The sequence below is a fragment of the Eleutherodactylus coqui genome, chromosome 1, assembly GCF_035609145.1.
Source record: "Eleutherodactylus coqui strain aEleCoq1 chromosome 1, aEleCoq1.hap1, whole genome shotgun sequence".
In the NCBI taxonomy this organism is placed as follows: Eukaryota; Metazoa; Chordata; class Amphibia; order Anura; family Eleutherodactylidae; genus Eleutherodactylus; species Eleutherodactylus coqui.
This window is the reverse complement of record NC_089837.1, coordinates 404811930-404839023: the sequence shown is the minus strand read 5'-3', so window position 1 is coordinate 404839023 and position 27094 is coordinate 404811930. Positions and strand designations below refer to the sequence as shown.

Here is a 27094-nt window from a genome sequence, read left to right as displayed (position 1 = left end):
GAATGGGGCCTAATACTGAGCCCTGTGGCACCCCGCTAGCGACAGTGGCCCAATCAGAGTACGAACCATTTATTACCACCCCCTACTTTCTGTCTCTGAGCCAATTCATTACCCAACTACACACGTTTTCACCCAATCTGAGCTGTCTCATTTTATATATCAGCCTATTATGCGGCACGGTGTCAAATGCTTTAGAGAAGTCTGGATACACGAGATCAGTAGACTCTCCCAGGTCCAGCCTAGAGCTCACTTCATCGTAGAAGCTGATCAGATTGGTCTGACACGATCGACCCTTCATGAATCCATGCTGGTGAGGAGATATACCATAAAGTCATTTTTGAGGGCCCTCCATTGACCTCTAATTTGTTCATTGGTGCCAACTTGCACCATGACCGCTAGATCCTTACCAGCCCCTCCTAGTAATCTGTCAATGCGATCCACGATGTGTCGAACTCAAGCGCCAGGAAGACAACACACCATTCGACGATCCCGGTCTTTATGGCAGATTGCCCTATCTGTCCCTCTTATAATTGAGTCCCCCACCACTAGGACTTGTCTAGCCTGCCCTGTGCTCCCCGTCCCCATCTCACTGGAGCAGTCATCTCCCTGGCATTCAGAGGACATGTTGTGCTGCAGCGGTGCTGGTTCTGTAGTGGCATCCCCCTCATCTGCCAACTTTGCAAACTTGTTGAGTTGTGCCAGTTCAGGACTAGCCTCCCTGGTTCTCTTCCCTCTACCCCTCCTTCTGTCTGTCACCCAGCTTACTGCCTGCTCCCCCTGTTTTTCCGTACTACCATCCGCCCCCACCTCTATCCCAGCGAGTGTCTGCTCAGTGAGAAGAAAACTCCTTTCCATGTTGTCAATGGCTCTCAATGTTGCCAGTTGCCCATTTAGATCCAGGATTTCGGCTTCGAAATGTGCGACGTGCACGCATCTTGCGCAACAGTATGCACCCTCGATCAGCTGATCAAGGACCACATACATTGCACAAGTAGCACACTGAATGACATTGCCAGGCATGAAGCTCATCCTAATGGGGATCTACAATTAAATTACGGAAGTAGTGAAGATAGACTTGCTTACTCTCCGCTCACACGCTGCCGCCTATGCGCAACTGCTCACACGCTGCCGCCTATGCACAACCACTCACACGCTACCGCCTATGCGCAACCGCTCACACGCTGCCGCCTATGCGCAACTGCTCACACGCTGGCGCCTATGCACAACCGCTGAATATTAATTAATAGCATATTGCATATTAAAAGACTGACAAGGATAAGTATGGAAGGTAACCTATCAATATAGTTAACAAATATTTACAGAGCCCATATACAACCAGAGGCCATCACATATACTCGGAATTGGAACATAGGATCTGTCCTCCTATTCAACAACTACAGAAGCAGGATGCTCATATCTAAAATGAGTTTCCAGAAAGTTTGACAATTAAGAAGCTTACATTTGTGGTCACCAGCTCAAGGGGGAGAGCAAACCTGCTTAATCTCTTGCACAACAAGAGGAGTCATGCTTAGAGGTCTACAGGTAATCAGCACTAATGTTTGACCTATACTGGATATATAAGACAGAAATCTTCTAAGCCATGGTTTAAGGCTGCATATTATGCAACCTATATTCTGTACTCTGCAAGCTCCACAGGAAATTAGATAAATAGCACAAGATGCACTAGAATCAATATATTTTTTGATATATGTTGTGTTATTTGAAAATAAATTCTGTGATATCCGCATTACCTGACAGCAAGCATATTTTTGTTCACACTTAAAGGATCCTTTGTAGCATAACTATGTCACTGATCAGAGGCATAACTTGAAGCTTCTGGGCCCCATTGCAAAACTTGTAACTATAATATTTTATTAATAGTACTGGGCTACCTATATAAAGAAGAGAGGTCTTATGGACCCCCTAAGGCTCTTGGCCCCGGGTGCAACCCTATCCCCTGCATTCCCTATAGTTACGCCCATGTCACTGCTAATGGCAGTGCATCCTTCAATAGGCTTGAAGAGACCAACCCGCTTTGGATTAAGTGGACCATAGGCCTTGGGATGTTCACAAAACCTGCCTCTCTCCTGGATCTATATAAAGCGGCATAGACTGTCTTCATTGTGATGCCAACCCTGACTTACAATCACAGCTACAGGGGATTCCTCCCCTTTTACATTGCCATGATCAGGCTTGATTGTGGTATTATAAGAAATTAAAAGAAACTTGTCACCTGCTATGAGTGGCATGAACCAAGTTATGGGGCTTATAGGGCAGGTTCCCAGGAGCAAAGGGAGGTATTTCTTATACATGCCTATGAAAGTCAGCGAAAGGACTGTGTATCAGACTCAAAACTTCAGTCTGTGCACGCACGCTCTTACTAATCTCTATCTCTATCAGCCTGCGGCTATGAGTCCCCTTCACAGTGTGTGTACTGACTTTCAAGGCTGATAGCGTAGGCATCAGGAGGCAGGTAAGTATAAAAAGTACCTCCCTGAGCTCCTGGGAACCTGCCCTAAGAGAACCATAACTTAGATTATGGTGCTCATAGTCAGTTCCCTTTAACTGCAAGTGGGGCAGGCGAGGAGCGGGCCCACAGCTGAAGAGATTGCGGGAGTAGAGATCTCACTTGTCACAGTGGCTCTACCATCTCCTCCCCCATAGGGGATGATTGAAACCCATCCAGGCCACTACTTAGGAGAGGCTTCAAGGCAAACAATGAACCAAGCTGCGAATTCAGAACTTACAGTTCGATGTCTCGTGATGCCACCATTCCTACCTCTGCAGTGAAGTTGGATGATGAAATGTCCACACACACACAGAGTATAGTTGAAAACAAAGCCAGGAACAGTCGGCAATGTTGCTTTACTGGTAAACGCCAACACTAAATTGTCCAACAGTACATAGGCCAGAGCAAAACACCAGTACAGGCAAAGTTGGTGGTTAGACAGGGAGGCAAAACTCAGGATGAATATCGGGCCCACAGTCCCAGTTATCTGTGCAGCTCCACACCCAGAAAATACGCTCCTCACTCCGCCAGACTCTCAACCTGTCAGCACTCACACTTTCAGTTGCTCTCAGAGTTGTGCGGTGATCTCCTTTCCTCTGCTTAGTGGGAAGAATTCTTGGGGGTAGTAGTCCCAGGGCCACTCTTGGGAAATCACTCGGCCTCTTCCATTATCTACGTACAGACCAATCAGTGTCTGTTGGGGTCCAAAAGCATCTACCTCTCTCTCTTGCAGACTACACTCTAGGTCTCTCACTGACTGTCCAACGTCTCCCTTACATTCCACCTTGCAACCACATATATGAAGCATGGTCACATGACTTCCAACTCACAACATAAAATGATACATTTCCAGACATAGACAACACATTTGCAGATGTTAACCCTCTCATTCCTGCAAACATTAGTACATTTAACTGATTCACTCCACATTAAGACGCTATACCAGGCAAGTACAAGACAATACAACCTACATATAGCATTCATTCTGGAGGGGCCCCAGTGACTTTGGGCCACTACCCCAGGATCAGTGTTTTCTCCAGTCATGGCAGTTGTGGTGGCATAGTGTACAGGGACAGTACCCAATCATTCACCTTGACATAATAGCACATCAAAATATGCCAACATATATCAGGCCCTTGATGTGCTTTACCATCTAGATGTGGGAAGGGGTTAAATATAAATATCAATCACTAAGGCCTCATGTCCATGGGGAAATATCCACAGGGGATCACCCGCACACGTGATCCGCGCGCCCATGGGGATGCATTGGACACCCACAGGTAATTAAATACCTGCGGATGTCATTTTCCCCTGAGGCGCTGATTGCATGAATGGGAAAACACCCGCAGCATGCTCCATTGTAGTGCGGGTCTCCCGCAGGCCTCTGTTGAAGCCTATGGAAGCCGTCCGGATCCGCGGCACACCCACAGCTGAATTTCTGCTCTGCCGCGTGAAAATCACACGATTTTTTCGCCAGTGTAAAGCAGCCCTAAATGAAGATAAATAACAAGAAAAAGAGTAAAGGAAAGGCTGATACTTCTTCTCCCTTTTTAATCCACTCTTGTGTTTGGCTAAAGTGTGGGAAATAAACTGCATGTGAAATGCCAAGTTTCAGGGATCCCCATATCTGCGTTTCAACAGCGACAATAAATGTGTTTTTTTTAAATACAAATGAATAGGCTCAAGCAATTGCATACATTTAGATGTTAATGATTACCAAAAAAAACTTTTTTTGCATATTTTATATAGTTCTTTTATAGAGATGAGCGAGCGTACTCGCAAAGGCAAACTACTTGAGCAAGTAGTGCCTTATGCGAGTACCTGCCCGCTCGTTTCTAAAGATTCGGGTGCCGGCGGGGGAGAGCAGTGAGTTGTGGGAGTGAGCAGGGAGGAGCGGGGGGGGGGGGGGGGAGGGGAGAGAGTGAAAGAGAGATCTCCCCCCCCGTTCCTCCCCGCTATTCCCCACCACTCCCTGCCTCCCTCCGGCACCCAAATCTTTAGAGACGTGCGGGCAGGTACTCGCATTAGGCACTACTCGCTCGAGTAGTTTGCATTAGCGAGTATGTTCGCTCATCTCTATTCTTTAACATTGTGTCCCCGGCTGGTGATATACATAACTGGGAATTGGGGTGCAGGTTGTTACAATGAGGATACATGTAAATTATATGCAATGTAAATTTTATTACAAGGACAAAACATTTTATTATATTTCTAAATGCTTTCTTGTTGATATTTATATGCCATGGTTTAATTTAACTTTTATTTTCCCTATGCATTGTCATACTATTTATTCTAGTAATTATGATTTATTTTTAATTTTTATTTTTGGTCTCTCTAGAAATTTTCAAATCCCTTCTGGAGAATGCAGAAAAGTCTCTTCATGAAATATTTGTAAGGACATATGGGTTGCTTTACACACAGAATTCAGAAATATTCCAGGACTTATTTACTGAGCTAAAACTCTACTATACAGGAGGAAATGTCAACCTGGAAGAAATGCTGAATGATTTCTGGGCTCGTCTGCTAGAACGTATGTTTCAGCTAATAAATCCTCAATATCATTTTTCAGAAGACTATCTTGAATGTGTCAGCAAATACATTGATAAACTAAAACCATTTGGAGAAGTACCTAGGAAACTGAAAGCTCAAGTTACTAAAGCTTTTGTTGCAGCTCGAACATTTGTCCAAGCACTAACTTTAGGTCGTGAAGTGGCCAACAAAGTATCTAAGGTAAAAACAAATATTTTTGTATGATATTACCAATTTTCTCTTTGGCTAGTCTAGCTCTTTTTTTGAGCCAAATATAGAATTAGATTCAAGAGAAGGATAGATGTAAAAGGGGAAAATAAATATATATTTTTTCTTTTGTATCCAATCTTTGATTTGGCTCAAAAAACTTATTTAAAACTGCTACAAAAACTGCATGTGTGATTCTAGCCTTATTGTTTGTTATCCAGAATAAATAGTCTTCAGCTTTTTTTAAATATGGTGTATAGAGGTCCATAGTGTATCATGTATGGGGTATAGAAGACCATGGCATATCACGCTCCTCTCAGTCTATTGCAGGCACTGACATATTGTGCTGCTATGGCCGCTGTGTCTTCCTCTTCCCCCAACAGAATGTGGAGTTTCTCTTCCTCTTACATGGAGCTGAAGTCCGGGTGGAGAGCAGAGTCTCCTGAAGTGAGCATCCATTGCTGCTGAGTACATGGAGCATTGTAGCAGGAAGTGAGATTTATCCTCTGTGGTCTCTTGGTAGCACTGTTGACACTGCTCTCCCTGGATTTGTAGTTCTGCCTGTGCCATCCTGACTCAATTGCCAGAATGTGGGCTTTCAGTCAGTAGCAGCTCATGACCTGGTGCTGTCTGTGGTTTGTTGGATTTCCAGATATGGGGCTAGTTTGTAGTCCCTCTGTAGCCCCTGGTATATTATCCATTTCTGGGATGCTCTTATGCCATTCCTCCAGTCACTGATATACTGCCCTTGGCTTGTGTTTATTGTTTTGTTCATTTTGTGAGGTAGCCCTGGGTGGTGATTTTTCTGGCTGAATTTGGCTGGGGGCCCTTTGGTGTAGCAAGTCTTTGTGAAGGTAGGAGCTGGGATTGCTACTTTTTAGGTGTAATGGAATGATAATGCCCTCTTCTGAATTGTAAGGGAGTCTACCCAGGTCAGCTCTACAGGCATTGTTTGTGCTCCGATGGACTTGGAGAAAGTGCTTGCAGAATTCCAGGTGGAATACTTCTGTTGGGCTCGCATTGCACTTTCACTGGTCTTGGTATGTGTACGGACCCCAGACTACGCTGCCATACAGGAGGATTGGGCAATGATGCTGTCAATGATTTTGAGCGAGACTATCACTGGTAGTTTGAGGTGGTATAGTCATTATGATAACATAAGATGTTCTGTATGCCTTGTCTTTTAGAATCTCTATGACTGATTTGAAACTCCCTGATTGGTTGCTTTTTAGGCCCAGGTAAGTGTACTTTTCAGTTGCTGTAAGTGGACAGTTGTTCAGCATGAAGCTAGATTAATTTTGTGTTTCTTCTCTGGAACACCATGATGTTGGTCTTCTTTGGGTTGATGGGAAGTGCCCATGTGGTGTTGAATCTTTCCAACATTTGCAGGTTGTCCTGGAGTCCTATCTCGGTTGTGAAAGTAGCCGGAGGTCATCTGCATACAGCAAAAATTTCACTTCAATGTTGTGAAGGGTGAGGCCTGGTGCAGAGGAGGACTCCAGGGCTGCGGTTAGCTCATTGATGTAGATGTTAAGGAGCATTAGGCCCGCTACAGACCTGTCTGACTCTTCGACTCTGCTGGAAATAAGCGGTTCTATTCCTGCTCACCTTTTCACTGCATCTGTTCTGAGTGTAGGAGCTATTGATGTAATTCTATTTTTTCCTCCTATTCCACTCTCCAGCAGTTTCAGGAACAGGCCCCCCATGTCATACAGAGTCAAAAGTCTTTCTAAAGTCCACAAAGCAAACGTAGATCTTTCCCTGATTTGTGTTGTGGATATGGCTCTTGATATGGCTGTGGTCGACGGTGCAGTGATTTGACATGAATCCTGATTGACTTTTGCTGAGGACGTTGTGCTGGCTGAAGAAGCTGAGGATCCTCATGTTCAGGATATTGTTGAACAGTTTCCATAGATTGCTGCTGAAACATATCCCTTGGTAGTTGGCTGAGTTGCACTTGTCCCTACTCTTTTATGTAAGGGTTGATTTACCACTTATGTGTTTACCTCAAACTTCTTGGTGTAATAGGTATGGAGCAACTCCCTGATTTCTTAAAATCACAGAGGTGAGGAAAAAGAAAAAAAAAAACACATATTCACTGAAAAAGCCAAAAATACAATACCTGAAGGTCTGCAAAGCAGACACGGTCGCCACAGGCACGATCGCCATAAGGCAGGCACAATCGCCACCGGCACAATCGCCGTAGGGCAGGCGCAATGGCCTTAAGCCCTGAAGATATGTAGTCAGCCAGACAATAATGTGTGGAGGAGCAGCTTGTTCCTGGCAGGCTAATATGCAGTCACCCACTCAACCCAGCCCAGATGGGGAGGAGTGACTGCATATACTAATAGCCTGCACATGTGAACGATACCAAAGATGTCAGCCATAGATGGGTGGTGACCCACCATACAGGATATCAACCCTGGCTGATATGACAGCGGGTTGCCCTGTATCTCCAAGGTGGGCCACACTGGCTGACATCTTGGGCTCCCCCACCAACTAGCAAACTACATACAAAGATACTAATGCATACTAATAAAATGCGGGTGTTGGTACTGCATTTTGGCCAAAACGCATAGGCTGACGGACCGCGTCGAGGTCACACCGCTTCCGTCAGTACCTACGCTAACTCACAATAAATTACATAAAATCACAGAGGTGAGGAAAAAGAAAAAAAAAACACATATTCACTGAAAAAGCCAAAAATACAATACCTGAAGGTCTGCAAAGCAGACACGGTCGCCACAGGCACGATCGCCATAAGGCAGGCACAATCGCCGGTGTGACCTCGACGCGGTCCGTCAGCCTATGCGTTTTGGCCAAAATGCAGTACCAACACCCGCATTTTATTAGTATGCATTAGTATCTTTGTATGTAGTTTGCTAGTTGGTGGGGGAGCCCAAGATGTCAGCCAGTGTGGCCCACCTTGGAGATACAGGGCAACCCGCTGTCATATCAGCCAGGGTTGATATCCTGTATGGTGGGTCACCACCCATCTATGGCTGACATCTTTGGTATCGTTCACATGTGCAGGCTATTAGTATATGCAGTCACTCCTCCCCATCTGGGCTGGGTTGAGTGGGTGACTGCATATTAGCCTGCCAGGAACAAGCTGCTCCTCCACACATTATTGTCTGGCTGACTACATATCTTCAGGGCTTAAGGCCATTGCGCCTGCCCTACGGCGATTGTGCCGGTGGCGATTGTGCCTGCCTTATGGCGATCGTGCCTGTGGCGACCGTGTCTGCTTTGCAGACCTTCAGGTATTGTATTTTTGGCTTTTTCAGTGAATATGAACTCCCTGATTTCTGGTTTGTTGGAGATCTCTTTATATTTTGTAGCAGACAGCCTGAACTATTTAAAAGATTGAGGCAGGTTGTAGGGGCTGCTTTGCTGTGTTTTCTGTACAGATGGTTTACTTGCTATCTACGTTGAAGTTCATTGTATTACTTCCTAGTCTCCCTTAGTGTGGCCATTGAGCATGTGAAGACTCAGGCTTCGGCAGAGGTTTAGCAGTTTTTTGACGCTTTTGTTGACTGTGTCATCATAGCTATTTCACTCAGTGTATACTGGACTATGACAGTCAGTCTCTGCTCTGAATATGAAGATGTTTCCATTGGCGGTCACATAGACTTTTTCTCTCACTGTTTTTGCATTGAAGTCTCTATAGATGAAGACTTTGCCAAGTTTTGTTTTACAGTTTGCTCATTACAAGGTATAAATTGAAGAGCTCATCTTCAGTGCTACTTACTCCTGGAGCTTTCCCTCATGTACTTCAAGTATATTTACTATTATGTACCTTGTACTGATATAAGCAGCAGTCATTATCAGTTAAGGCATAAATTATTCCATAGGTATTTTTATTTATTTTATACAATTAACCTAATACTGTGTGTCTTGAAATAAATCAGATTTGATAACTACTGCAAGGGATCATTTATTTCTGCATTTTAATCATATGCAATATATCTTTGTCTTAAAGATAAGTCACTTATCAAATTTGAAATTCTAGGAGTTTTTGACATTTGAAGATTTTTATTTGATTTTAGAACAGTTCATGCTATGCAAAATGCATAAATGTGTGAGATTTATAGTATCTAGTATAGCTTCCAGTTGATGAGGGTTCAGGTGTTTTTGTTTACAGAAAAATAGCATAGTCTACAGCACTATTTATCCTTCAAAATGAGTTAAAGACTTCTTTCACACGAGCGTATATCGGCCGCCGTTTTCATGGCTGGCTGATATATGCTACGATGGTAGAGATTAAACTGGTGAACGGGCGCACAAATCAAACATTTGAGGCTATGCTGAGGCTACCATGCATCGCCCCTTTCCCCTCCCTTCCCCTCGCAGGCTCACCCCAGCTCTCCTCCCCACTTGTTCTCTGCAATGGGAGGGGTGGGATGGGGCGGTGCTGGGTGCTGCCCCATCCCGCCTCCTCCCATTGCTGGCTGTGGACAAGGGTTAAGGAGGGGGCGGAGCTGAGCTTCACAGCCAGAAATGGGAGGAGGTGGGATAGGGCAGTGCTTAGCTTCGCCCCGTCCCACCCCCTCACATTGTAAAGAGTGAGGGGGGTGGGGGAGAGCAGAGGGAGGGATTTTAGCAGCCACACTGCTAAACTCCCTCCCACCTCCGTCTGCTGTCATGGGCTCCCATAGGAGCCTATGCAGCGGCCGACGCATTCCGGCCCGAAAGGTAGCTCCAGGACTATCTTTTGGGCCCGATGTAAAATCGTCTGGCGCTATATAGGCTATATTGGAGTCCAATGCATCAGATCGTAGCATATATCAGCCAGCCGTGAAAATGGCGTGCTAATATACGCTCATGGGAAAGAAGCCTGGGAAAGAGGCCTAAACCTGTAGAAACGTGACAGACATATTTATAATGATATATGAATGAACTCCACTAAGATTAGTTGGCATCCTTTAAAAAAAAAAAAAAAAAAAACATAACAGATCCATCATACTTTTCATGCTCCTTTAAGATTGAAAGCTGTAACAGTAGTATAAGCAGAGCCTGGCACAGCCTATCCATTATTGGATTTATACTTATTCAAAGTCTCATACTTATAAACTTATACATAAACTTATACATCTGATGTACAATGTATACAGATGCATGGATCATCTTTTAGATTCGTACACCAGCAAAGAGTTGAAAGTGCACTAGAAAATTAGGCCATATTTACTTAAATGCTTTATATGTGTAAATGTAATTTTGTAGCTGGATTGTGTATTTTGAGATAGAAAATGTATCTTCCTACAGGCATTATATTGCTAGAAGAAGGACAGAAACTAAGATGCCTAAGGTCACAATATACTCACATAAGTAAGATTATAAGATTTAGAAAATAAACTATTTCATTAATTTCAACCAGCTATTTGCCTACTTTGTTGATCTACAAGAAGAACAAAAAAATGTGACAAAGCTGCTAAGTTGTGAAAAAGAGAAAGGACATTAATGACTTCAAATATGAATTCTGGAATAAATCTCTTGATCAGTGATCCATAGAATATAATTAAAATACAAATCTGAGACATTACCATAAACATTATAATTACTGACAACATTCATTAGATTTTTCATTCTATTATTTGCCTTTTCCAATTATATGATCTATAATTTATATATAACTAATATGTAAAAGATGTATGCACATAGCATGTATGAATATAATATTTACATAATTGTTTGTGTGTTGTATATAATCATTATTATGTTTCTTTATAGCAGATAAGGAATAAATGTTCTGGACTCTATTTAAGTAACTTTCAGCCAAATACAGGTTCAAAAACAAGTAGGTGAATCCTTTGGAATTACCTTGATTTCTTCATTGATTATTAATGAAATTTGGTCCGATTGTTATATAGGTCACAATTATAGACAAGCACAAACACACTGAATCCACACAGGAGTAAAAGAAAGTGAACCCTGGTATTATTGACTTTTCCAAGAATAAATTGGCAAAAGGTGCTACATTAAATGGCAGAGGTGTTTCAATTAAAGTAACTAAATTGACCCAATGTTATTTTGATTCATGTCTTGATGCAAACAACTTTCAGAAGACCTTAAAAGGCATATCACAAAGATGCCTAAAGCTGAAAATGACTACAAAATTATTGCTTAAAACCTGGGTATACAATAATCCACAGCTAGATGAATTATGTAGAAACAGAGAAAATTCAGTTGCTACTCTCCTTAGGAGTGAGCATTTAGTTAAGATCATTCTAGGAGCACAATAAGAACTAATGAAAAAAGGGAGAAGAATCCCAGCAGGATAACAGCAGAACGTGGTTCAAACTGCAAAACCTAATTTCATGAGTCCACTAGCAGATAATTGCTGAACAAGAATAGTATTCAAGTAAGGACACCATGAAGGCAGCCACTGCTGTCCAAAAAAAAGATTGTGACTAGTGATGAGCGAGTATACTCGCTAAGGGCAATGGCCGGCGGCGGGCAGGGAGCGGCGGGCAGGGAGCGGCGGGGGAGAGCGGGGAGGAACAGAGGGGAGATCTCTCTCTCCCCTCCCTGCTCCCCCTGCTCACTGCCGCAACTCACCTGTCACCCGCACTGGCAGCCGAACCTTTTCTCTCGAGCGGGCAGGTACTCGCTAAGGCCTTAGTCAGACAGGCGTTTTTTCACGCGATTTGCGCATGCGCATGCGTCCGGCGATTTTTTAAAACCATTGCTTTGCAATGGTATCGGACACATGAGCGCTTTTTCTGCGCTCGTCCGATAAATTATAGAACAGAAATCGCAGCTCGCACCTATCTGTGATCTGCGATTCCTGTTCTCTTCTCTATATGCGCTCAATGGGGCCGGCGGCAGCAGCGCTGACCCCATTGAGAACATATAGAAGACAAATCATTCTTCTCTGCCACAGCTGTAACAGCTGTGGCAGAGAAGAACGATGTTTGCAGGCCGGCCGCGCTGAACTCCGTCTGCCGGGACAAGGTGAGTATATATATTTTTTTTATTTTTACACATTTCTGGATGAATTGCAGGGAAGGGCTTATATATTTAAGCCCTTCCCGACCATTCATCCCGCGATCGCCTGCAGCGCATTGCTTTCAATGGAGCCGGCTGTATTGCCGCTCCATTGAATTCAATGCGCTGGACAGCTCCGGCCCGCTACTAATGAAACGCGGCTAGGAGCAGATTTTTCGGGCGATTTTTTTGGCCCCGGTCACACGATTTGCTGATGCGCATCCGTCATGCGATCCGCAAATCTCGCAAAAACGCCCGTGTGACTAAGGCCTAAGGGCAATGCTCACTCGATCAATTACCCTTAGCGAGTATGCTCGTTCATCTCTAATTGTGACCCATCTCAAGTTTGCTCAACTGGATGTTCCACAATGCTTTTAAGAAAATGTTATACAGAGAGATAAGACAAACATGGAACTTTTTAGCATAAATGCACAACATTTTGGAGGACAAAGAACACTGCACATTAACACCAAAACCTCAGCCCAACTGTGAAGCATGATGGAAGGAACATCATGATTCGTGGATACTTTGCTGCCTCAGGCCCTGGATGACTTGATATTATTGAGGGAACAATAAATTGTAAGATGTATTAAAACATTTAAGAAAAAGGATGCAATTCATGAGCTCAAGCTTGAAAGACATTGGCTGCTGCAACAAAACAATGGCCCAAAGCTCATAAGCAATTCAACTGAAGAATGGATAACAAAGAAGATGATTTGCATGGTCAAGTCAGAGTTCTGATCTGAACCCTACTGAGATGTGGTGATATGCCCTAAAGCAGACTGTGTATGGAAGGCATCCAAGAAATAATAATGAACTGAAACACATCTGCATTGAACAAATGGTTCAAAATTGTGTAAATTTTATTTTCAATTGCAGGAAACACTTGGTTGAGGTGATAGCTGCTATAGGAGGATCTACAAGTTATTCAATTCAAGAGTTCCCTTTTTCTTTCTTCTTGCAGTATGGAGGTTTACTGAAAGTACTGAATAAAAGACATGAATGGTACAACTGTTTGTGTTATTAGCATAGTTAAATTCTGTTTGCCTATAATTGTGACTTTGGTCCTTTTACACAGGCAGATAAATCGTTCTGATTCCACCAATCGAGTGAGAATCTGAAAGATTGTCATTTAGTGTAAATGCATGCATCAATTGAACGACGAATAATAATTTGTTCTCTTCTCATTTGTACATTTTTTATTGGTAATCAATGCAGAAATCCAGGTAATTCACAGGGGTTTAACTACTTTTTCTTGCAATTGTAAGTTATTTTTTTTTACTTCTTTATAAATCTATAAGCTTAGATTAGCAAAATGTGGATGTTTGATTCAGTAGGAACATGTGGATAACCAGTTTTCAGACTATTCTGGTAGTTCCTTGCAGATGTGGAGGAGGTGGGAATCTGGAAGACACCCAGTGATGACATTGTACAGATCCACTGATAAATATAATTTAACATAGAATCATAGAATGGTAGAGTTGGAAGGGACCTCCAGGGTCATCGAGTCCAACCCCCTGCTCAGTGCAGGATTCACTAAACCATCCCGGACAGATGTCTGTCCAGCCTTTGTTTGAAGACTTCCATTGAAGGAGAACTCACCACCTCCTGGGGTAACCTGTTTCACTCATTGATCACCCTCACTGTCAGAAAGTTTTTTTCTAATATCTAATTTGTGTCTCCTCCCTTTCAGTTTCATCCCATTGATTGTAGTCTTTCCTTGTGCAAATGAGAATAGGGCTGATCCCTCTGCATTGTGACAGCCCTTCAGACATTTGTAGACAGCTATTAAGTCTCTTCTCAACTTTCTTTTTTGCAAGCTTAACATTCCCAGATCCTTTAACCGTTCCTCATAGGACATGATTTGCAGACCACTCACCATTTTGATAACTCTTCTCTGAACTTGCTCCAGTTTGTCTAAGTCTTTTTTAAAGTGGGGTGCACAGAACTAGACACAGTATTCTAGATGAGGTCTGACTAAGGAAGAGTAGAGGGGAATAATTACCTCACGTGATCTAGACTCTATGTTTCTCTTAATACATCCCAGAATTGTGTTTGCCTTTTTGCCTGCTGCATTACATTGTTGACTCATGTTCAGTCTATGATCTATTAGTATACCCAAGTCTTTTTCACATGTGCTGCTGTTTAGCCCAATTCCTCCCATTCTGTATGCGCTTTTTTCATTTTTTTTTTGCCCAGATGTAGGACTTTGCATTTCTCCTTGTTAAATACCATTCTGTTAGTCACCACCCATTGTTCAAGCTTTTCTAGGTCTTTTTGAATATTCTCTCTCTCTTGCCTAGTTTTAGCTATCCTTCCTAGCTTTGTGTCATCGGCAAATTTGATCAGTTTTTTTTATCAATTCCCTCCTCCAGATCACTTATAAAAATGTTGACCTGCTGCATCACTTCTCAAGTTCTACATCACAGAAGCCTGCACATTACTCTTGTATGAGAATTTCTGATTATGTATGTAGTTGACTTCAGAAATTATTGGAAAAAAATATGCAAAAAATGAACCGTAAATAAAATTATTTAAATGGTAGGAGAAAATCCTAATCATTTATATAAGAGTAATTATACTTACAAGAGTGTTGTTATATTACGTCCAATGGGACCACTGCTATGACTGTATACTTGAAGTGGCCTCCTTCTGCTATGATACATGCACAGAGCCTTCAGTGGACCTGTGTTAATTCCAGAGACTCTCAATATGGAACAGTACCTGCAGATGATGGTGGATGACTTCCTGGATGATCTGCCCTTATTATAGCAGAAGGAGGCCACTTTGAGTATGCTATCCTTAGTTCAGCCATAGCAGCAGTCCCACAGGACTTAAAGAGACATGGAAGTGGATTCCTGCTTCTTACATTCTAATCTTCAACTTTGCAATTAGGTTTTAATCTCCATCTCTCATAGGTGCACAATGAAACTGAAATCCATGCTCTGAGGTTCCCAGGGACCTGTGCACCATACCATCACGTAGCGCATCCATACCTTCCTATTCAAGTACACTATTGTTATTTCAATATTGGACAACTGTATTGAGATATAGTGCTGGATAAGTCTTTTTGATTTCACCATGCATAGGGAGCAACCTATCTTTACAGAAATAGGTGCCATTGGCCCTTGTGGCCTGGGCAACTCAGAGCTTGCACCCCTGATCCAGTACTTCATGCTCAAAGATATGAAAAGCCAAATGCACAGGATGTGGCTTAATTATCTAGTATATTGATTAGGCCATATTACTCAGTGATATTTTGGCAATTCATTTTTGCAATTTATATTATAACTTGGGCATTGTACGGTACATTAAACGTTATACATTTAATGAGACAGAAGGCTGTGCAAAGATTAAGAAATAGCTATAACATGAGTGCTCAGTCCCTTGACCATTGAGCACCTTTAGAGAGATAATGAAAAACTTTTAAAAGCATGGAACACTTGAAAAGTCTGGCAGAAAGATGACACATGAGAATATTGACCCCAAATTCAGTGAGAATATTGATAAAAGAGAAGGCAAAACAAAAGATCACAATTCCAGAGATACACAGTTTAGTTTATTCTTGAGATTTTCAGATTTAAAAACCATTGGCAGACACCATCTCCATAACCACAAGCATATTTTTGAAGTTCTATAAAAGAAACTTTTCTAGCAGCAAGCCACAATATGTATCACCTGAACTTTGAAAAAGGTTACCGGATCTACAAATAGAAATATGTAATGTGATCAGATCAGACACAATGTTGTTGGTAAGGGGCAGCTCGCAGGGCAGTTTTCATGGAAGTGAATAAATATATATCCTGCTTAGGTCTTTCTTTGACTTCTTCAATGTATAGTTTAACAGCATAATTGTTATGGTTGTGTGTCTGGGACCTGTGGTTCTACTGGTGTTCACACCTTCACAAGAAGGGGTTAATTGAGCTGGCTGGGTGTGGTATTCTCCACCAGCCAATCCCCTTAAGTTTTACACAGACTGTGGTCAGCTCAAACATCATTGTGTTCTGACTGGTGAGGCCTCAGTAGAAAAAGTTTGAGAGGCTCTGTTCTATGAGTTGAAGAGGTCCATGATCCCTTAAAAGGAGTTTCCAATATTACAAAGAATGGCTTAGTTGGCATTTGTCTCAAGCTGAGGTGGGGAGGACTTCAACATTATACTATTGATGGCCTATTCTCAGGATAGGTCATCAATTGCAAATCGGTGGGAGGGTTCACTGCTAGTGACCCCACTGATCAGATGAATTGAAGTAGCAGTAGGCCAGCCAGAAGTCTAAAAATACTGTGTACAGCACAGTGGCCTGGTGTGATAGAGCACTGCACTACCATCTCGAACTATTGTGCTACGGATGGCGTTTTGAGCCTTCATCCACTTTGAGTTTGCTGAACGGTGGAGGTTTCAGGTGATGGGCTCCTGTCAATGTACTATTGATGACTTATCCTGAAGATAAGTCATCAATAGTATTGGACAGGAAAATCCTTTGAATAATGAAAGTTTTATTAATGTAACTCATATTTAAAAAAAATATTACTAAGGAATTTTTTAATGCAAAAGCATAGTGTGAAAATAACAACAAAAATAATTAGAAGTGCTTCTTGGTTTATTTACACACAACTCACCTGAGGTTTATTGATTTGTGAAAACTCTCTATAAATCCTACATCACAGAAACCGTAGTTTACATATCTTGCACTGATGGAGTCTAAAAAGCTGTATTCAATGTAAAAGAAAGTACTGTCTACTTAAAGGTACACTGGTTACTCGTTATTACTAATTGTGATATATAGACAACTAGGTTAGAGCATCTCGAAATTGCTCGAAAGTCCTATGGAGTGCTCTCAGTATGCAGTGGTCAATACCTATCAAAGTGTTTCAAGGAAGTAAAACTAGTAACAAGGTCATGGACACTGGAGGTTCAATGAAGCTCTATGATATGTGTGGGAAGCAAAGGATAGTCCATCTCGCCTGATCCCACAGAATAGGTACTGTACCATAAACACTGAAAAGGTTAATGTTGGTACCAATAGAAAGGTGTTAGAACACACACTATATCACAGGTTACTGCATATGGGTCTACATCGCTGTAGACTTCCCAGAGTCTGGGCTCATGCTGATCTCTGTCTTCTGCTAAAAAAAATCTGCACTTGCATGTCAGTATCAGAACTGGACTATGGGTGTGTCACTTACTTAGGGATATACTATATACTACTGCACTTGTATATTACAATTTCCATTTTTGCCCCAAACCAGATTTGACCACAGTAGACTTTACCACATTAGAGATACAAGCTTTATATAGAGTTTTATCGCCACTGTTCCATGGGAGTAGATTACAGAAATTAGCTGTATCTCAAAAGGAAGAAAGTGATCTTGCTAGTGCCACGTATTGGAGCTAGCTAGCATATCAGTCAATGTTTGACCCTTTCATGACCTTTGCAACATTTGAGTTAGCAAGTTCATAAGTCAATGTCCAACCCAATAACGAGCATTGTAGCATGAGTTAAAAAGTCCAATTTCTGTTAACTACACACATATTAGTAACACAAGTTATTTTTTTTATGAAATTGCTGATTTTTCTATTTTACAAAATGTAAATGGTGTAAGAAGTAATTTCTTATATGATTTCACAATATTTCAGTTACGAAGAGCAAAGAGGAAGTTTTCTGAAAGTCAAAGCAGAAGGCAAACTCTGAGTTAAGTTGCTAAGCGGTAACAACTTAATTAGTTCACCTGCCCTTGTACATTGACTCTGGTATGTGTAATCTTATTACACGGCCTGCTACAGTTGGATTGAGTTAAAATTGAAAAAATTGTGCTTGTGAGATAACATCTCTCAGTTCAACCTGCAACTATTTCAATTAAGCTGCTTTCTTGGACTGTTCTGTATTTATTTTGTTTCTAAAATTCATTGTAAAATGAATTGCAAAAAAAGTCTGTTGTCCAGCTGCTCTTTTAACTTTAATTTTCCAATTTTAACAGTATTTAAAGAGGCCATGACTTGAAAAAAATGCACCTTGATCCAAAAGAAATTTAAAGCCAAAGTAGGGAAGTTCACTTGAAATGCTGTTAGATCATTCTTTAATCATTAAACTGTGGATACCACAATGTAACTGCCATATCAAATGACTCTTGCATCTATAAATTGTAGGGATAACCTTTTCTATAAAGCTTCTGCTTCTAAGTAGCATATATTACATGTAAGGTAACAGTTTGTGATGTATGATCAATGTCACTGTAGACCAGAGGCGTAACTTGAAGCTCCCAGGCCCCAATGCAAAACTTGTAACAGGGCCCCCAACTATAATTCTTTACTCATAGTACTGGGTTCCCTATATGGAGAAGAGAGGCCTTATGGGCCCCCTAAGGCTCCTGGGCCCGGGTGCAACCGCATCCCCTGCATCCTCTATAGTTACGCCCCTGCTGTAGACATTACACTGTTTAAACATTTTAAGTCACACCCGGTTTACACTAGGTCAAGCCCCCTTAAAGCACATAATAAATGTGGTGTATGGCTATCCAACATTTTTTAGTGCAAACCGAACCAGAATTCTGGTGTGATTACCTAGTACATTTTTCCCAACATATCTCAAGACAGACTATAAAAGATAACATTAGGATACCCAGTAAATCTGTTAGTTATCTAGAAATTTGATATAAATAGGGATTTAAAAAAAAATTAAAGATAACATTTATTTTTAGGATTTTGTTGTAAACTTTAGGACCAATGTATTATACATGGGTATGTCTATTGAGCACATGTACTTACACCTTGTAATGATGGCTCCTTGACATGAAGTACTACTTCCAATAATAATTCATAGGATCATGTAAGTCTTATGGAGTCTGTAACCTGCCAAGGTTAATTGGCTTAGAATGAATCAATTATGGCTTGTCATTTTAGTAGAATAAAATTAAGTTACAGGAAATTGTTGGATGCTGCTCAAAATACGGTAATTGGATATGGGGGAAGACTACAATATGTTCATGCACAGCATTAATGAATACAGCTCAGCAGGTGGGAGCGAGGTCATTCTTACTAAGGAATCTTAATGATGCCAACTCCAGTTATGCTCAAATGTTTATCTTAATATTAAATAATTGTTACACATTGACTGATTTGGTAAAATCTCACATAATATCGAGAATTTCGGGGGAGCACAATTAAAGGTGAGATGAGGAGATTGGAGCTGGAACAGAAGCTACAATAGCTGCTGGACAATACTGCAGACATGTTGGGATGGCCAACTGGCCTGGAATTGAGAACTGTGCGTATGTAAAAGGGATGAGGTTGGAGGGAAGTTGTAAGGGAAGGTCTTTTATGATACGTATGCTTTTGAACTCTAAAGGGTAATTCTGGGTAATATATATATTCGCCTTCTGACTGCAGAGTTAAACTAGCAAAAATGCTCCCCAAGGCATTTTTCGGTACTTTGCGTAGCTTGTAAGCTGAGAAATATATTAAAATGGATTTAAATAATCGTTGACAGGCTTATTAATAGTGCTGATGTGGTAAAGTTAGATCCATACGGTAGATTTTAATATCACTGACACATCATTTTACTTATTTTTTATAAAGGCTGACAGCATACATATTGTCCTTTTTATCAAAATTGAAACGCTATATGCTTCGGTGAAGTATATAGTGACATTATTTAGTCATTCACTTGAGGATTTATAAGATTAGTTGCATAATTTGTGGTGTTGGACATCCTTCCAATAATAAATGTAAAGGATGTCCCAGTTGTTGTGGTGACAGGGCAAATAGTGATGTAGGCTTCACCACTTCATTGATGTGTAATGCTATGAAACTATTTATCAAAAGCAAGCAAAAAACGAATTTAAGCATAAAATATGATTTTGTTTGTAAATGTATGATTTAAGTGCAGGAAGAGCAAAAGCGTTTAAATCAAGAAGTTATCAATGTGTCTCCATGTGCATGAAGGATGCATTTGTGCTTAGCAGCAATTAATTAATCTGGCATTAATTGTCCAACTGCACCCATTATTCTTTGACAAAGGGTGGTGATTTCATTCAAACGTGTGCCATAAGCTATGTCCTTCAAAAATGTGACCTGGTGAATTCCACACAGTTTTGCCCCAATACTGTGCAATTATGTGGTCCACAAAAGAGTCATGTAGTCAGTCTTGAACACGTTGCAGCTGTTGGTTGGTTTGCTGGGACACCATCATGCTGGAAGAATGTCTTACAAAATAAAGCATAATTCTTTAATAATGAGCGAGGGGTAATTGTTTAATAAAGGGGTTGACATGTTGCTGAATAAGCTACATATATAATTCTCATGATTTCTCATGAAGGACCAAATCGACTAGCTGTTGGCTGAACATGCCTAACCAGACATTAATACTGAACTGTTACTAGTTGCAACATTTCCCAATGCCCAATTGGTTCCATCATGCCAAACGTTGATTATGCATGTTGAATACCTATCTCGGTTGAATTTGTACTGTTTAGTCCACATGATGAAGGTTGTAAAATCCAGATGCTGTGCTCACTTCCATAACAGCCAGTCACAGTTAATAATGTGATGCTCTGCATATCCAGGATAAAGTGCTGCTATGGGTTTTGATGATACAGAAAAAGATTGTTCCTCTTCAGAATCTGATGTACTTAGGATTTTGAAAAATCAGTGTATCATGCTACTGCCTCAATGCAGGACATGGAATTTTGCTTCAAGAGATTCAAAACTGCAGCCACTGCAGCTGCATAGCTATATCATCCTGCGAGGTGGCCAGCATGGTATGTAACAACTTGTCCTGTCAGGCTGACTCTTTTGATAAGTCAGTTAATAAACATCCATGATATTCTTAGACAATTAGGTTACTTTTCTCCAAACACTTGTTATGCTCATCTGGCATGTTGCCACATTCAATATAAATTGTTAACAAAATGCATAACTCTGTGTTCATGTATGCAGTGGCATAGAAAGGGAGGTGCAGCAGGTGCGGGCCACCCCGGGTGCTGTCACTGAGGGGGGTGACAAAAATCTCGCTACACCACTGCTAGCAGGACTGCTGTAGCCATCACACACTTAGAGGAACACTGCCTGCAGAAGTCCTGCTTCCCAGGCAGCAGCACTCTCACACCTGCACTCTCCGCCTCTGACTGCCCCCAGCTGTGCCTCATTACTGAGCTCACTGGGCTGCTGTGGACATGGTGTAAGTGGCGGCCCCGCCCCCTGTGTTGGAGTGGTGGCGGCTCTAAATACAGTCCCTCATTTCAGGCTACTGCACAGAAGGGGAAGCAATCGTCACATTGGGGGATTGGCGCAGAGAGGAGCTCTCCATGCGCTAATATAAGGAGCATGGAGTTAAATGGACCATCACTGTCCGAGACAGCTCTCCGTGATCTTCTCTGGCTGCCGCACCTTCTGCTGTGGGGAAAACGGTGCACAAGACACTGCCAAGTGAGGGCATCTCAGCGTGCTCACCTGGTAATCCATAACGGCCAGTACTAGGATGGCAGAAAGGGCTGGGCACACCTCACTTCCCGCCAGCTGATGTAGCAGAGCTGGGCTGCCCCTCATATATTAGTCTACTCAGGAATAGTTCCCGCGTTTTTGTGACACACAGGCTGTCAGAGTAGGTGGAGGTGTGCAGGTGACTTTGCCCTCCATTACCTTTAGCCTAGGGGAGGGTTTAAGTTGCCCCATCATGCTCTGTCTTTCAAATAATGCCCCCCCCAACAAATAATCCCTGTCACATGGTATAAAATGCTGCCTCAGTGGCACTTCTGAGGATGGAGGCTCTGGTAGATACAAGAACAGTGCAGCCAGTAGGGTTTCTGTGGTGGTAGCGGTGCTTCTATGACCTGTCCATCTGTAGATATCCTTACATGTCTCCTCTTTGTGGTATATTCACAGTTTTTGGTTATGGGGGGGAAAAAAGAAAACTGCACATGGCATTAATAGCAGAACTGCATGACCGTAAGCTAGCGTGGTCTTCATGGTTACGATCTGTGGGGGTCATTTACTAACACTGGTGGAGCGCTAGTATAATGCGGGCCATGGTTTGTTCTGAAATGCATGCCTGAGGGCGATTTTGTACATTTTCTTTTTGGAAATGAGCTGCGGTTTCGTAACAGTGTTTGATGTCTTTTTTCGAGCCAAAGCCAGTGGGAATAGGAAATCTAAGGGAAGGACTTGGGGCTCATTCATATCAGCATTGGGGGAGCAGGAAAACTGCACCCCATGGCCGAACAGTTCTGTCTAATGACAGAACAAAAGGGCGCTGCGCCCCTTTATTGACTATAATAGGGGGTCCATTTGATTTCCGTCCAGCTGGTGTTTACGGGATGAAATGGTACGGTTGCTGTGCTATTTCGTCCTGTTTTCTAGCGGAAATCATCAACGGAACCCCCATTGCTGAGGTGAATGAAGCTTTAGGGTGCTTTCACACAGGCTAAAATTTGGTTGCAACGTGCAGCTGATTGGCTGCCAGTGGCTGTGTTATGAGGAACTCATCTGACCTCCGTTAAAAGTGCAGTAAAAGGCATTGCACTTCACCAGGAATGTTTTTTGTTTATGCACCCACAACTGGCACTGCGCTGAATACACAGTGTTAGGCCTCTTTCACATGGGCGACAAAATTGTGAGATTTTGTAGCAATGTACAATTGCTACAAAACGCATGTATGTGAAGCTCGTGGTTTCCAATGGGTTCTTCCAGGCTACAAAGCATCTCATGTGAAAGAACCCATTGGAAACCATGAGCTTCACATACATGCATTTTGTAGCGAAGTTGCATTGCTACAAAATCTCGCGATTTTGTAGCCCATGTGAAAGAGGCCCTAGGGTATGTTTACACATTGCTGTTTTGCTGCAGATTTTGGTGCAAAACTGCAGCATATTTCACCTTCTCATTTGAATTCAATTGGAAGAGCAAAATATGCTGCAGATCTGCAACAAAATCCTCAACAAAATCTGCAGCAAAACAGCGATGTGTAAACATACCCTTAGGCCGCCTTCAGCATGTGAAGGCAGCGGGTCAATGCGCATCAGCAGAGCAGGACACGCAGCAATCTTGCAATGCACATTGTGAGGCTGCTGCGTGCTGCTTATACTTTGCTCTATCTCGGCACGTACAACATGCCGAGATAGAACATGCTGCGCTAAATTTCAAAGTGAGGGGGGGATACCACCTGACCTTGCTATGCCACAGCCTGCATGGTGCTGTTTGCTGCTTGTCATGGCACTGACCACTTCACAGAGCATCCACCCTAAAAAGGGTAATCCCACTAGGCTGGAGGAGCAAAATGTGCAAGTAGATAACAGAGGACTATGAAGAGTTCAAACTAGCAGCAAGAACCAGGCATGCAATAGGTTCCTAGATCGAAGTGAAATTTGACTGGATTCCAGTTAGAACAGGAGGACAGGAAACAAGCCCATCATCCAGCAGAGAAAATATATAATCAAGTCTAAAATTTTAAAATAATCTGACAATTAGGACATTTAAGGGACCTGCTCAGCATTCAGGACTCCCGAATGGGCCTCTGCATAGGAGCAATCATCACTCAGTGATTGGAGGCGGAGTTTGTCAGAGATCGCTTCGGCCGTCCACTTCCATTCACAGTAAACAGGCTGTCATTCATAGACTGCCTGTTTACACAATCGTCATTTGATTTTGAAGTCTGAAGAAATTGATCAACAAATGAATTATCATTTGTTGTTCAGTCGCTGTCAGCATTTACATTCAACGATTATTGTTCAGAATCCTGTAATCCAGCGAGAATCTGAACAATTATCATTGAGTGTAAAAGGACCCTTAAACAACCCGTGTGTTCTGAAGGACAAAGGGGATAGTCTGATTAAAGGTCTGGTCAGATGTATACTTCGGTTGCGTAATACGCAGCGTGATAGACAACCAAAAAATGATGATTTCTAGCCATTCTGCTATTTGCTGCATGCATAAATATGCAGCATATTTACACATGAAAAAAAATACGCAGGAGGGCCCATTGTTTTGATGTGCAAATATGCAGTTGTGTATTTGCGCTGTCCCATTCACTACTATGGCCTATTTCAGTGCATAGTACATGCCAAGGCCGAATGAAGACAATGTCCATCCAGTTCAGCCTGTCTATCCTCCTGTGTTGTTGATTCAGAGGAAGGCAAAAAAAACCAAGAGCAGAAGCAAATTAGCCCTTTTGGGGTAAAAAAAAGGGGTTCTATTAATACCTAGCATAAATATGGCCATGTGAATGAGCTCTAATAGTGAAGACATAAGATGAGGGTGAAGAATCAGCTTCAGCTAACTCTTCAGATGATGAGTCCAGGATTCTCTTCTGCAGTGATTTATGGCATACCCTTAATATGACCTACGCTGATAGGACTCCTCCTAGCTGACGGTGTACTTCTGAGTGCTGATTCCTGTCTGCAGCACATTTCATAGAGCAGCACCTGTAGAACTGGGAGTAAGAAGAGACACCCTTCAAGTGCTGCAGCCTCAGGTGGAAAAAGAGAGGAAGGGCCCTGTGGGGTGGGAAGAAGGATTACCCCTGTGATGTCAGCACGGAGCACAGAGGGAGAAACTACAGGGTCAACTCTAGAGTGGAGCTACCCCTAACAACTATGACATCACAGAATGGGGTAGGGCTTCGCAACCACCAACAACTGCATTCTAGTCAACTTATTAGTGAAGTCTCTAGAGTAGAGTTGCTAAAGGAAGGGCCTACTAGGTGCAACTCCATTCTAGATGCAATTGGGAACCAAAGCTTCAGGGATGGCCGAGACTTGATTATGAGAGCTTAGCTGTCTGTAGGATGGCATTAGCAAATTATAATAAGGACAGTTTGATTGGCTGTGGGGCCCCCTGGAGCCTTGGGCCAGGGGCGGTCACCTCAATTGCCCCTATTATAATCCACCATTGTATATTAATATATATGGTGAGAGAAAGTCAAAGAGAAAGAGAGGGGGCTTCCGAACAAATTGTGAGACAAAAGAATCTGGTTTTCTCCACATTAATGCAGATCTTGAGTGGTATTGTATCTGCAATGTTATGCAGCAGTGTTACATCATCCCTGCTCCATCTCTTTTAATGCTCAGATGTCTTCATTGAGCCCTGGCTTTCTATTTCTGGTCCAAAAATAGTGTACCATGATGAACTCTGCAATAAAGGCCACTTAGGGAGGAGAAAGGCTGACACTTAAATACAGTGCATAGAAATGATAGGAGAATAGATGAACAATGAATTTACCATAAGTGGTAGGGTGAGTAATATTTGAAAATAAAGCATGATAACTAAGGATGAGCGAGTATACTCGCTAAGGCACTACTCGCTCGAGTAATGTGCCTTAGACGAGTATCTCCCTGCTCGTCCATAAAGATTCGGGGACCGCCGCGGCTGACAGGTGAGTCACGGCGGGGAGCAGGGGAGAGCAGGCGGGAGAGAGGGAGAGAGAGATCTCCCCTCCGTTCTTCCCCGCTCTCCCCCGCAGCTCCCCGCCCCCGCAGCGGCCCCCGAATCTTTAAGGACGAGCAGGGAGACACTCGTCTAAGACACATTACTCGAACGAGTAGTGCCTTAGCGAGTATACTCGCTCATCCTTAATGATAACCATTAGTAAGCACAATTGTAATCTGTGGAGTTTCCTTTACTAATTAATTTATATATTACTTCTTAAAGAAGATGTAATTCAATATCTTCATTTTTTTGCAATAGACTTTTTATTGGTATTTTTCAGAATAAATACATATTCACAAAGTATGCATTTGTGTTGCTATCTGCACAGCATAGCATATCCATAATAAGGGCTCAGTCAGATGGGCAAATTTTTCACGCATGTATAGGCGCATTTTCAAAATGGATTTATTAGAACCAATGCTTTCCAATTAAAAAGCGGTCACATGTCTGTTTTTTACAGGCCTTTAAAACTCGCACCTGCAAAACATAGGACTAGTGAGTGCAAATACACCCTGTTACACGATTTCTTCTACATGCAACGTGCACATTTTTTCACGTGCCTATACATGCGTGAAAAATTTGCTCATCTGACTGAGCCCTTATAGTAAAATTCAGAAAATTTTGCAAAACTTTACAGTATAAAAAAGATAGGGTAAAAGGGAGAGGGGGGGGGGGGTAAGGGGAGGAGGAAATAGGGGAGGGGTGGGGGAGGGTATGGAGAAGAGGAAGAAGGGGGAGGGAAGGACAACATATAGGGGAAAAAGAAAAATGTTTTAAACCATGTAAACAGTAGAAAAAGACATCATTATGGTACAGTTTTAAACCAAGGGTTCCCCACAACCTTATTTCGATATGGCATTATTTCTCAGGGCCAAAACTTTTTTATAGATACCATGTTCAGATATCATTCGTTTTAAGTCCCTAATAATCTGTTCGATTCTGGATTTCCATTTTCTAGCGATCAAGAGCTTAGCTCCCAGGAGAATATGACCAAAATTCTATTGGTAGGAGGTTACATATCTAAGCTTATAAATAGTAGAGCTGTCCTGGGAAGTTTTAGGATGGTGACTTTAGTGAGATGTCCAAGCAGTTTGTACATTACTCTCCAGAAATCATCCAACAACTTGCATGACCAACAGATATGTAAGAGAGTGCCCTCGCTTCCACATCCTCTCCAACAAAGAACATCAGGGTTTAGCTTTTTATAGTGTAGCTGAGCCAGGGAAAAATACCACCTTGTCAAAACCTTTAGATGTGTTTCGATTGTGTTTGCTTTTTTGGATACACGGCCATTCAAAAGATTTCAACCACTCCTCTGTAGAGATAGTCTCTCTCAAGTCTTTCTCCAAATTCAGAATATGGCATTTTTTGGTGGATTTCAATTCCACGACCAGTTAATCATAGAAAAATCAAATACAAGGTTTAGCATGCATTCGAGTATTAGATAG

At 42.1% G+C, this 27094-nt stretch overlaps 1 protein-coding gene across 1 annotated transcript in view; it reads left to right on the top strand.

Annotated features, from left to right (window-relative positions):
- Positions 1-27094, top strand: part of GPC6 (glypican 6) — a 731553-nt gene that overhangs the window by 283511 nt on the left and 420948 nt on the right. The window contains exon 3 of the mRNA XM_066588819.1: positions 4848-5239. Coding sequence (XP_066444916.1) covers positions 4848-5239 — 392 coding nt within the window. The remainder of the gene's footprint in view (positions 1-4847; positions 5240-27094) is intronic.